General features: G+C 52.1%; 3 protein-coding genes across 3 annotated transcripts; 2 read left to right on the forward strand and 1 right to left on the reverse strand.

The window, feature by feature from the left end:
• Positions 1-472: 472 nt before the first annotated feature.
• On the reverse strand, positions 473-3,175 carry CKM354_001231200 (uncharacterized protein; the record flags this gene model as incomplete). Its single annotated transcript, XM_044807832.1, has 2 exons — positions 473-2,251; positions 2,318-3,175. The coding sequence occupies 2 exons, from the start codon at positions 3,173-3,175 to the stop codon at positions 473-475; spliced, it is 2,637 nt and encodes an 878-aa protein (XP_044663767.1).
• Positions 3,176-4,050: 875 nt separating this feature from the next.
• CKM354_001231300 (uncharacterized protein) lies at positions 4,051-6,153 on the forward strand (the record flags this gene model as incomplete). The annotated part of the gene is made up of 1 exon (XM_044807833.1): positions 4,051-6,153. One exon carries the CDS (start codon positions 4,051-4,053, stop codon positions 6,151-6,153), a length of 2,103 nt encoding a protein of 700 aa, XP_044663768.1.
• A 5,063-nt stretch (positions 6,154-11,216) lies between these two features.
• CKM354_001231400 (uncharacterized protein) lies at positions 11,217-11,968 on the forward strand (the record flags this gene model as incomplete). Its single annotated transcript, XM_044807834.1, has 2 exons — positions 11,217-11,879; positions 11,939-11,968. 2 exons carry the CDS (start codon positions 11,217-11,219, stop codon positions 11,966-11,968), a joined length of 693 nt encoding a protein of 230 aa, XP_044663769.1.
• Between the last annotated feature and the right edge of the window lie 1,101 nt (positions 11,969-13,069).

The following is a 13,069-nucleotide window of genomic DNA, read 5'->3' on the forward strand; positions in this document are numbered from 1 at the left end:
ACAGAAGTGGGGCCAATCGGGGCCATGATGATGTCGAATTGACCACGACGCCAGAAGGAACATAGTCTATTTGACGCTGACTCGCGGAGCACAAGGAGCGGTATGAAACCTCTGACGTGCAGCGTAAGCCGTGCATGAGTCGAAAATGAGTGTGTGCGTTCTTGGTGCCATGGCGAAAAGGTCGCATGAAGCGTGTTCGAGATCAATGGCCGTCAATGCTATATTGCGTCTATCGTAATTTGTTCACGACATCTATTTTCGCTTTTACATCGAATGCACTTTTGTGGATTTGAAAGCCTCGATTGACAATACGCAAGCAGCTAGGCGGTGCTTCGGTCAGCTCACATGCAGCACGATATGCATCGCTTGGTAATCCGTCTCAGGCGTAGGTGCCGCAGGAGCCGAACAGATAAGTGCTCACGCCGTACCATATGGCGGTATGAGGAGCCTTAGGTGACAGGATGCGTCCATTCTACAAGTACTTCTCATCCTTCAACCACTTCTCCACTGCCGCCTTGTCTCTCTGCAGCCAGCCAATCTTCGCCTTGATCGCATCAAACGACTGCGCAAGGTTGCGGTCAAAGCCCTTGGTGCTCTTGCCCTCGAAGAACTTCTCCACGTCACGAAGCTGATCTTCCCTCGTGAATGAGCTCGTCGCCATCGAGACAACAGATCCGAGCAGAGTAAATGACGGCGGCATCTTCTCCTTGAGCAGATCCCAGTTCTCCTTCATCCAGGCCCAGAATGCTTCAATACCTTCTTGATGGGCGCGAAGACCGGCGAGGGGCAGGTAAATGTCTTGTTCCTTGACGTGCTTGCCGATGGAGTACGCAAGCGTGCGCTGGATGAGCTCCGGGTCGCGGGCACGACCGAGTGAGCGAAGTGCTGCGTTGCGCTCGTCGGATGAAGTGGCCGTCTCGTACTCCTTGACCAGGGCGTCGTATTCTGCTTTGCCACCATACTGCAGCACAATAGCGTAGACTGAAGCGCGCAAGTTGGGGTGCAGCGCAGCACGATCACCCGCAGCGAACTTGCCAAACATGTCGAATGCCGCCTTCTTCGTCTCCTCATCACCGGCAGATGCAGCGTTGCCAAACATGAGTGCCTTGAATTGCTGCTCGATGTGTCCTTCGTTTCCAGTGAATGTCCAGCCCAGCTCATGAGCCTTTTGGCTGGAGAGATTGCGCTGGAAGGCCTTCAGTGCTTCCTTGGTCTTTTCGTCCTCGAAGATCCAGGTCGAGCGAAGGGCGCCAATACGAGCAGTAATTTCGTCCCACACTACCATGTCAGGCTCCTTGTCGAAGCCCTTCAGAAGTGAAAGCAGGCCATCTGTCTTTTGGTATCCGGCAGCTGAGAGAGCGCCAGCATCTGCAATCATGCCTGCTCGGTCCTCGACTGTCAGCAAACCTGCCTTGGCGTTTTGACCAAGCTTCTGTAACCGTTCTGCAGGGTAGGATGTGCGGTAGATGCCAGAGTGGTCCGCGTTCAGCTTGTAGAAGTCGAGATCCGGGACCGTGAAGTCTGCCTCGCGCTTGTTCAACGTGAGCTCCTCATCAACGCCATTCTTTGTCCTCAGACCAAGGAACACTGGGTAAAGAGTCTGGTCCTCCTCAGGCTTCACGTCAGCCGTGCGTAGGAAGCGGTTCTGCTTGACGTGAATCTTGCTGTTCTTGGCGTCCTCAGTGACAGTCACCACAGGGAAGCCAATGTTCTTGGTCCAGATGTCGGCGATTCGCTCAACGTCCTTTCCGCTGGCATCGCTCAGAGCTGCCCAGAGATCGCCTGTTGTGGTGTTGCCATAAGCGTGCTTCTTCAAGTATCGCCTGATGCCTTCCATGAAGACATCTTCCCCAAGATGCTTCGACACCATGCGGATGACACAAGATCCTTTCGAGTAGGAGATGGCATCGAAGATCTGGTTGATCTCGTCTGCTCGCTTCACAGGTACTTCGATTGGGTGCGAGCTTCGCAGCGAGTCCAGGCCAAGGGCTGATTGGAGGTTATCCGTGACATACCCTTCCCACACTTTCCACTCTGGATAGAAGACATTGCAAGAGTACCAAGACATCCATGTCGCGAAACCCTCGTTGAGCCACAGACCGTCCCAGAAATCCATTGTTACGAGATTGCCGAACCATTGGTGAGCCAGCTCGTGTTGGACGACTTCTGCCACGCGCTGCTTGGTGGACGCGCTGACATGCTTCTCATCGAGGAGAAGATCGACAACACGGTATGTGACCAAGCCCCAGTTCTGTCAAAGTGTTAGCTGCACGCTCATGTAGCCAAAGTGGACGTGCGAGAGAAAGTCAGAACATACCTCCATAGCACCAGCGGCAAAATCGGGAATGGCAACCATGTCCATCTTCGGTAGCGGGAATTTGCTGTCGAACTCCTTCTCGTAGAAAGCAAGAGTCTGAGCGGCCAGCTTCAAGGAGAACTGGCCGTGCTCAATGTTCTTGTCCGGCGTGCAGAATACTCTCACAGGCACACGGAAGTCGTTCGTCTCCACCACCTGCAATTCTCCAACGATGAAGGCGAGCAGATATGTCGACATGAGAGGTGTCTTGTTGAAAGTGACTGCCTTCTTGCCGTTGTCCAGCTTTTTTGTACCCGACTCATCCATGTTGCTCAGACATGTCAACTTCTCGTCTGCAATCAGAGTAACGGTAAAAGTGGCCTTCAATGCAGGCTCGTCGAAGCACGGGAATGCCCGTCTGCAGTCTGTCGGCTCCATCTGCGTCGTGGCAATGTATTTGTCCTCGCCATTTGGTCCCTTGTAGGACGATCGATAAAAGCCAGCCATGTTGTCGTTCAGTGATCCGGTGAACTTGTGAATGAGCTTCGCCTTCTGCCCCGCAGGAATAGTTTGGTCAAAGTCGATCTTGGTGGTCTGACTGTCCTCATCGTGGGAGAGTGTAGGAGAAGATGTGATGGTCTGACCTCCTGCCTCAATCTTGGTTTCCTTGATGTCCAATTCCAATGCATTGACGGATATCGACTTGGTGTCCTCGACGACATCCAGCTCAATCTCGACTGTGCCTTCATACTTGAATGTCTCGAAATTGGGCTCGAGTGTGACGTTGTAGTGCAATGGCTTGACGTTCTTGGGCAGCACCTCACGGCCCTTGGAGATGTCCATGTTGGCATCGGCCGTGTCAGCTTCCTTGCGACACATGGCGGAGCGTCGACTGGAGCAGTATCGTTGGTAGGCGGTCGTGTGTCGAGGGAAGCGTTGGAAGCGCGAGGGAGAGCGGAGGACGGGCTCAGGCGGTGTGGAGTGGCGGAAGGGTAGCTGCGGCTGTATTCGAGATGCAGAAGCTGTGGATGCGGTCAGGTACGATCTCGTGGGCAGCAGCGAAGTGGGTAGGTGAGTCGAGTGGTTGGTGGGGGTCCTCAGGCCGACTGCGGCTTTACGTGCCGCCGAGCGGAGGGACATGCTGGGACTGTACAGGAGTAGTAATACAGGCAAGAATCAAGGAAGAATGAAAGGCAAACACTCCAAACACGTCTGCGGCATCGATAATTCACGATACGCGACGCCGATGCGATGAATGCTTGATGCGTGGCGGGATCCGTGCCCGATCTGAGCTTTGCCTCACCTCCGACAACGCCGCTCCTATCTCTCCGCCCACCACCTCCGTTCCTCATCCTTCTTCAGTATCCCGCCATACTGTGTTCATACCCACCATGCGTGAGCGTTCACGCAGGTAAAGACACAGAGTCCCGCGCACGCTGGCCAGCAAGATGATGAGATTGTGTACTCTGGCTGCTCAGATGGCCCGTTGAAACGCACCCTCCTGAGCATATCTTGCTTGTCTGGAGACATGAGAAGCTATACCATGCCTCGTCATGATAGAACAACGTGTCTGCCTGTCTACGTGTGACGGTGGCAATCATTGCTTGGCAGCTCAGCCGCGCCACTTCAGCTGCACCAAGAACTGACGCTAATGGCCCGCAGACCCAACCTTCGAGGCATTGCAGTAGCCCTCAGAAGCACGCTGTTGCACGATCTGCCGGCCTGTACTGCTCTCCGCAGCTCATTCCATCACAATGGAGCCTCTGAAAGACCCAGAAAATCATATCCGACTTCTGTGGCTCTACCCGGAAGGAGAAGATGACAACATCAGGCTCAAAATGAGCATCTTCGACCGTGCCGATACTCCAGAATACTATGCCATCTCGTATACCTGGGGTGCTTCAGACTCCTTGCAAGAAATCTTCATCGCCGACGAATCTCGCCTGGTTAGGCCCAATTGTCGCGATGCGCTATGGCAAGCTCGACTACACCACCCTGCATCCTGGATATGGATTGATTCACTCTGCGTGAATCAGGAAAATCTGACCGAAAAGGCCCACCAAGTGAAGACCATGGGGAAAGTTTTCACTTCTGCACGACGTGTGCTATGTTGCATCGGAATGGAAACGGATGACGTGGACACAATCCGATCGATATGGCCCGAATTCCTTCTAGAAGACATCGAAAAAGATCGCGTAGGGGACCGTGAATGGCAGGATGGGACAAAATCTTCAGTATTTCTGTACGAGCCTGCCACGGCTCTGGAATGCGTGGAACTTGAGATGAGAGGGGAGACTTCACATGATTATCCTCCTGTCGACGTATGGCAATTCCATGCGGCTTGCGACGACTTCGTCAATCGCCATTACTGGCAGCGCCTCTGGATACTGCAAGAGTACAAGCTGGCCAAAGAACGCAGTATCTTGTGTGGGGCGCAACGGATCTCAGAGAATTTTCTCAAGAATCTGTGCCAAAGAACGCGTTGCTGGCTGAACTTTAGCAGCATTGGCTGGGATTTCCCATTGGATGCTCTTCTAGCTGACGGGCATTCGTATCGCAAATTCGGAGATCTCGCACGCTTGCAATGTGCTGACGTTCGGGATCACATTTACGGCACGACTGCCCTCTTCGACTGGCGCGAGCATCAACAGAGTCTAGAGCCTGATTACACGCGATCAGGTGCATCGTTGGCAAGCGCAGTGATCAACCAGAGCGAAAACATTTATGACGCTTGGGACTTATGTAGAATGCTGGGTGTAGACTCACAACACGAGTTGGTTCAAGAACTCGTGCGATCGCATCAAATGCCGCATGTGGACAGCCGTCGGTCGGATCCAGCAGACTCAGCAGCTCTTCCGTGCCTTTTTCGCGGATACTTCTACATTATCCACAATGATCGGAAGGGCAGATTGATGATCTCTTTGTGGGGTCAACAAGACAGCGATCATCCGCATGATTCACGGAGGAGATGCTGTCTCAATGACCACAAACGCAACCTAAGGGATGACCGCCTGGCCTTGTCTAGAGAGATGAGAGAACACGGTTTTCAAGCTTGTCGAACTGAACTGCAGTCTCCCAATAGCATTCCACAAGTTCTGTATCGGGGGAGAAAGTCTGTCGGCCTTGTGTGTCACGATGCTCAACCAGGAGATCTGCTAATGCTTTGCGACATTCCTTCCAACGGCATGGGAACTTTCGGCCTAGCCCTACGCAAGGGCGAAGCCCCTGAGACGTACGGTATCGTTGGTCAGGGAATCCTCTATCGCGCTGTATTTGAAGACGCCAGCAATATGTACGATGCGGAAATCCGAGCATCGGGAAGCGATTTGGTCACGCTGTTTGCTCAAGATCTAGTCATCGATCGCGGCGCTGAGCATCAGCCGGCCTTCGATATCGATCGTCAAGCGCGATTGGATCGGCTCTGGACTAAAGTGCACGGGGAAGTAGTGCTAAAGTGGATCCAGAGGGACCGCGAGTTCAAAGCCATGATGAGTGAAGATTGGGAACAACATTCTTTCCCCAAGCGCCCTACCTCCGAGCCATCAGCAATTGAACGACCCACATTTACGATGCATGAGCAACCTAAGACTATTCCTCAATCGCCCCTTCGTGCATTGAAGACGAGACTCGCAAACTACAGGCAATCACCAGTCATCCCTAAGTTGAAGTACGGAGACGCAGTTCAACGGGATCCGCTTCCGATCGCGTCAGCTCTTGACATAACAGGCGAATCAGCTTCCGTTTCAAGTCTCCAAAGACTCGTGCTGCCAGCACCCTGCGCAAGAAACTGCAAAGTGCGACATCTTCACAATGTCTATCATCAGGACCATAAGATAAAGTGGCGAGAGCCGATTTGATATTCCCTGACACTGCAGATGTCGGGATCTTTAATTGAAGCTCTGCAGTCGTTGCAGCGAGAGTGCTCTACGAAGAAAGTGTAGTGCACACCCCGAGCTGTAACGAATTCAGCATTCGCATCGCACACTCCGAACATCAGTCTGTACCGTTCATTGAGCTTTTTCAGGCAGACATGAGAGATCAGGCTAGTCGATTGCTATGGTCAGGTAAGCCGGAGAATGTCACTGATATCGTGATCTCGACATCAATCGTGTGGGAACAGCGCCAACAGTTTCGAAGGCGCAAAGCACCAGGGCATATCAGCTGTGGCGCAGCAAAAGAACATGCTGTGGCTAATGTCTCACCTCCGAGTCGCCGCCCACCGACCCGAAACCGACTTTTCCTCTTTTCTTCGCGCTTTCGTTTCTCTTTCACCACTTCACCTCATCAACAGCGAAACCAAACCCATTTGCACAGGAACAACTTACACTGTGCATATCGTGCAGCCATCTTCACGATTTGAGATCTGCAACACAGCGAGCTGCTGTTCAAGCTCTTACACAGCAGATAATCCGTCCTCATCGGACATGACAGCTAATCATTTCCTTCTCCCGGCTTCACGAGACCATGAAAGCCAGACGTAAACTCTCAGCTTTTCAAAACCGCAATACAGTCCTCTCAGAAAGTTCTTCCTCTTCCATGAGCTTTTCTGGAGTTTTATCTCAAAATTTTCATTGCAAGAATGAATCTATCCACCTTGTTTGAGGTTCCCAGGACTACAATCATGATTGGGTTGCCATAGTTTGTGTGGAACAGAAGAAATCGTACTCTGTGCAGATGATGATGTTACCCTTTTGAGACAGGAAACTCTTTCAGATTGGAAGCAAGAAGCTCATTCATCACGAAATGAGCCCCTCCCTCGCACTTGGAAACCCAATCGGCGAGCAGCAACCGCTACTAACAACAGTCTTCCGCACCCTCGTCACAACAATAGTGCCATTCGTCGACGCGACGCGTCTCAACACAGCATTTTGTTAATCCCACGGGAATCTCCGGCTTTGGATCACACTATGTACCGATTCTGTCAGTCCGAAGCTCTATGTACACCATGAGTGATTTTGTAAACATCAAGGTCAATCACTCACATAATCTCCGTTGGGATCTTCGAAATCAGTGCATGGCGAGAAAGTCCAGTGCGTGAGCTCGGAGTTACAGCAATTGTCCGTCAACGTGGTGCAACAATGCACTTCCTCTGTGGGAAGAACCCCGAAAAAAGAAGAGGTCTCATACACACAGCATGATTGTTGCCATGGACACTTTGTGATTGCGATCAGCCAGTGAGCCCAAAGTCTTCTAGCAGGTAGGATTTACTTCGTTGCGCAGCCACTGGTCATCGGTGCAATCGCCGAGGAGAATGGCAGAACTCGGGTCAAAATTGTCGTCTGGTGGATCCACTTGCGCTCTGCTGAACGTGTAAAGTACAGCGAGCGCAGTGGCGAGTGTTGGAGCGGCGTACATGATTGTTGATGTTACTGTCCTTGGATAATGGCTGACGAGATATTGTGAACAACGAACAGATTAGTGCGCCTTCACAGTGTTAACATGCTCTGCATGTGCCCTGCTCAACACCCCGTTCACTAATCGCCCTAATAAATAACAGGCAATGGCCCCAGTCCCCAAGGGCGGCGATGGAGCGGGCTTATGGCCTGTCAAGAATAACGATCTCGAGCAGGTGGCAAGTGTGTTTGGTGGAAATCGATCCTACAGGACTGAGTACCCACTTGAGCTCGTTCTACACAGCGGATGAATATTCTAGCAATGCACGGGCGTTGCAAACTGTCCGTGGCAGAATATCTCGCGCACAATCTGTAGCGCCCTTTGAGCCCGATTGGCGGTTGGACAGTGTTGATCTTCTCGACAACCATTGCAGTCCCGCCAACGCTTCACTTGCTGCGATCTTGTAACGCTGTGTGGATCATGTGCTCGACACGAGCTGCGAGCTGCGTCCAAGCCGGGAAAGGAGTCGGGCGCTGTCGATTCTTTTGGTCTGATAACCAAACCCATCCGCTACGTCGCATGGAGAAACCCTCGCTTGGATAACTTATCTTTACAGCACCCAATGCTTCCCGGCTCACAGCAGAATTTGCCGTATTCTGAGACACAACATTGAGTCGCCACACCGCCGCACTGATGAGCGTCTTGGTCAGTACCAAGCCCAATCGCATGCATACATCGGTGATCAGGAAGACTACTTACGAAGGGCGGAGGATTTGGGTCATTTGGATCTGCATCCTCTGCCACGTCTTCGCTAGGTGAGCATTTGTGATCTCTATCGTGGTCACTACAGCAGCCCGGTTCGTCCGGAAAACAGCAGCGCCAGTCTAGAAGGACGTCTGAGTAAGTTCTTTGACAGCAGTACTGGTCTTCAGGACACTGGATGGAGGTCGCGATCAGAATAGGAACGTGTACTCGGATGTCTGGATCGAATCGAGACAAGTACTCACGTCATCCGTCGTGAAATAGTCGGTGGTGCACAACTGGCCTAACGCGTTCAATTCTGCGTCACAACAGCCATTCTCTATGCCGGTTACACAACAAATCAACTTCTCCTCCGAAAGTCTAACAGTCGCGGAGACATGGCAGCACGGGTAGCCAATTTCGCACTATGCTCCAAGATCAGTGTATGAGCTCTTCTGGAACAGAACTGAAACTTACAGGATGGTCTAGCCATTGATTGGCACGGCAATTTATGATGAACTCCTGGTCTGCAACTGCCTGCGCAAGAACTTCTGAATCCGACAGTGTACTCGCGTCTACTAGCTCATTTGGATCAACATCCTCCTCATTCTCGTTCCCTTGGGCGCCGGCCAGTGTTGCCAGTGCAGCGGTCAGGAAAAAGCCGACGTGCATGCTTCTAGAGTAGCGTGCATCGATCGTCGCGGATTTTGGTGGAGGAGGCACTAGTATAACCATGGCCGCATATTCCCACACAGCGATCCATGATATACTCTCTCACTCGACCTCGCGGGCTGAGATCCGTTTGGATCCCCTCTCCTCAACAAATGGCCACTCAACGTCGTCTTCGCCGCCAACTCCGCTTGCCCCGATCTTGGTAGCACTCTTGATGAGTGATAGAGCTCGCGCAGGAATTGACAGTTACGGCCGGACAGAACCATTGTCTGTGCGATGCATACCGATTCATACCCGCCCTGGGCACTCTGTTCCAGTCGAACGTATGACCCAGTTTCAAACAGTAGTGACTCCATCTGCACTCGTACGTCAGTGGAATCAATAGTGGACTATGTCATGAGGGCCAGACGTCGGAATAGTCGTCAGTCTGCCATCGACACTGGAAGAGCAGCACATGAAATAGCGACAAGGATTGCCAGTAATGATGGCCGAAGCATACTACAGAGTTCGAAGCAACGATGTGCTTCCGCTGTTCGTGGTTAGTACATCCAGTCTGTCACCTGTATCCAAGGATCAGACAGCAGGGTACGACTCGCTGTCTTGGCATTTACAACGCTTTTGCCAGCCGTCCCACGGCAGCTTGTTTGCAGGAGAGTCCCCGAAAATTCTCGGGCTCATATTTCCGAAATCGGCGTATGCAGATGACGGACTGTAGTGGTGAATGCCAAGATCGCCTACCTTGCTCTGATGGTTGGACTCATTTTATAAAAGCTTGTTTGACTGAAGATTTTGCTTAATCATGCAGATGCTACAAAGGCCTGGAAACGGGCGACTCAGGCGTTTCTTGGTAACTGGAAGAGGGTACTGCTGACCGGATTGCTCCAAAGAGATATTGTTCTAGACCTACAGCCCTGACTCGTTGACCTCCATCGTCCGTATCGGGCGACTCACATCCAGGGTGTCTTTACAGACTTCGGCACTGTCTGAGAATGCCATCATACACTGCGCCATGTCCACACCATCCGCCTGCGCGGGAAATCAACGTAAGCAAAGGTCAATGTACAAACGACGATACTGTAAAGACTCCTGTCTCAAGATTTACAGACAGTTATTGAACGCCACGATCGACCACATGAGTCCATTCCGTGTAATTCCATTCTGGTCTCGATTCGACCAGATCTGGGATTTCGCCGAAACAGTCACTTGAATCATGCAGCATGGAAGCTTGATCAACTCCCCCACAGGCACTTCACTCTTGTGGTTCTTTGCATTCAATCCGGAGGACGAGGGATATACCATGTTCACGAACGGTGCTAGCCAGACCGCACCAATGAGCTTGAGTCGCACGGCCTCGAGCCCTACTCCAAAGCCCCTCATCGTCCGCATTTGGCAATTCACGTTCACGATGGCGCCAAAGCTTTGACCCAATGAGCGGGTGTGCTAGAGCTGCATTTGTACCACATTTGTTGGCTGCGGGGCAGAAGCATGTTGACAGACTGTCCGTATTCCATTTTCTATCGACGACTGTCCCGAGTAAGTGCATCTCAAAGCTCGAGATGTGGAGGATGCGTACGCACGCGGCGGAGCAGGCTCTACGAATTGAAAGATGATCAGCAGGACATGAACAGCTATTTGTGGCTCGAGTGTTGGCACTACAACGGTACCAGAGCATCGAAGCGGCCGCAGCCCTTGTCTATCTGATCGCAAGTGGTATGTGCCAAGAAAGCTTGATACAACGTACAACGGCAAAACAGAAGAAGGCAGGGCAGTGGATTCTGCCGGGCCATCTAATCATGCAAGTCTGTCAGTATGGGATATCGCAGCCTATAGTACAGACACAGCAATGACTAAACAAAAATTGACTGCTTGACATATGCCAATGCTATAGAAATATCAGTCCTCGACTTCAACATTGGCACATGAAATTCTGCTCTTGTGAACTAAAGATGGAGCCACCAAACCTGATGATCTCAGCTGTCACCTCGGTCAGGGATCGGAGGACCATCGCAGATTGCGTTGGAAAACTTGATTGCACTGGCCACGCCGAGAAGTCACTTCTGTCGCCCCCAACTTTACTCAGCTGAATCCCGACACCAGCAAGACCGCCAGCTTCCGTCCATCACTTTCGAGGTATTCATGTAGTATTTGCACTGCGTCCGATCGTTAAGTCATCATGAAGGCGACAGTCGTTGCGCTTGCGTTTGCGACGCTCTTGAACGCATTGCCATTACCCCCGGAGACAGAATGGCTGGAAGACAGCGTCGAAGCGCGCGATATCACCGCAGAGGATGAGACCATCAAGCTCCCAGCTGTGAAGCACAGAAAGCGCCAATACCCATACTACTGGGATTTCCAAGACTACTGGGGCACGCCACCACCAGCAGCAGAACCGGCGGAATGGGGCTCGCTATATTGGCGTGGACCTACGGACAACCCATACGGTCGTTGCTTCACCGAAGACGCCAAGACACTCGGACTCGTGTGCTCTGGTGGTTCATACGAGGAGACTCATACTTCAGCTAACGGGTTCTTGACCGATACCGATAAGGGATTTTTCGTGTCTTTCTATACTGGACCTCCGAATCCCCTCGGTGGCTGGAATCCTTTCGCTCCAGCGAGCACCAACCGCGTGGGCACGGCTGTTGGAGGCGTTAGTCGCACAGGAGCAGTAGCTGGAGGAGGGATCTCTGGTGGTATTTCCGGCGGAGGGACAGTCAGACCTAGTGGAGGAGGAATATCTGGCGGCGGAACCACTGGCAGAACGATCACGACCGGCAAAACAGGTACTGGTACTCGAACCGATGTCGACAAGAACGTTAAAGGCTGTGTAGATCTAGTAAGTACTGGACGCAAAGTCCACAGTCACTTTTCAGTTTTACTGACGCTCTCTCATAGGGCATCGTTTCAGCAGGAGTCGGATGTTAAGGGCATGAGCGCACGAAAATGGCCCTCGGTTGATCAATGTCAAACACAAGACCCATTGCGGCGTGCGTGGCCTTGCCCAAGGCTGAGAAACAGTATTGAGCTGAACATTGCAGGGTCTCAGAGTTCCGGCCAGGGACGAGGGCGTCTGCACAAAGGGCGTTGGGCTTTCGCCAGGGCGGAAATTGAGCAGTCTTTCGAGTATGGTTGAGGCACTCAGGCATGAAACATCTCTTTTGTATTTTCAATGACGGACTTTTGACTTCATCCAACCAGAATTCGGTAGGTAGGCAGCTTCGATGTGTCTTATCCTTTGACAATGTTGTCCGTGTTGTCTTTGATCGCGGCCATGCGCGTCAACTCCAGAACCAGCGCGGTATTATTTGCCGACCAATTGGCGGCTTTTTGACGAACAAGATCATCATAAAAGTCCGTCGAAGTCCTGTCAGGATAATTCCACGCTCCTGAATAAGTTTCCACCTGCCGATATCGACGACCGGGTCCATTTCCGTACATGGACACGGAGGAGTTCGCTGTGATCCGTCGCGGATTACTGATCCAACTCGAACACGCTCGAGAGCGAGTCCTGGGCTGATGCCAAGATTTGAGGGGGTTCTCCGCTTCTCATGACACGAATCTTGCTGAAATTAGCCATTGGCTGGGTTGAGTTTGAAAAAGCGATCGTATTCCTCGTGATGCACGTTGCTTGGAAGGTGGCAAGTTGAGGCTGAAAGTAGTTGTTTAGCCCTCACCAATCTGGGTAATCCTTCTCCGTTCTGGACTGAGAACTGTCGTTCTGCGATGTCGATTTCGAGGTTTCAATGCACATTCATTGCAACTCCTGCAAAAGTCAAGGGCAAGGCTGAAGGCCATCCTGAGGCCCCTACAGTCGGCTGTGCCGCAGCCAGGACTTGATGAAGGTCTGGAAGTCTGCTAGAGTGTTGCTCAATTCGTAAGAGTTGCGCGATTCATACCTTGTGCGAAGGCGTAATGACAAAGAGAAGGTGAAGTCGAAACAGCGTCGGCATCAGCGGCCTCGGCCAAAGCTTGGCCGAAGAGCTGGCCGAACCGAGCGCTCGTCCACCCACTGCCTTATCATCATCG

Source organism: Cercospora kikuchii (genome assembly GCF_019650295.1).
Source record: "Cercospora kikuchii DNA, contig_00009, whole genome shotgun sequence".
Taxonomy (NCBI): Eukaryota; Fungi; Ascomycota; class Dothideomycetes; order Mycosphaerellales; family Mycosphaerellaceae; genus Cercospora; species Cercospora kikuchii.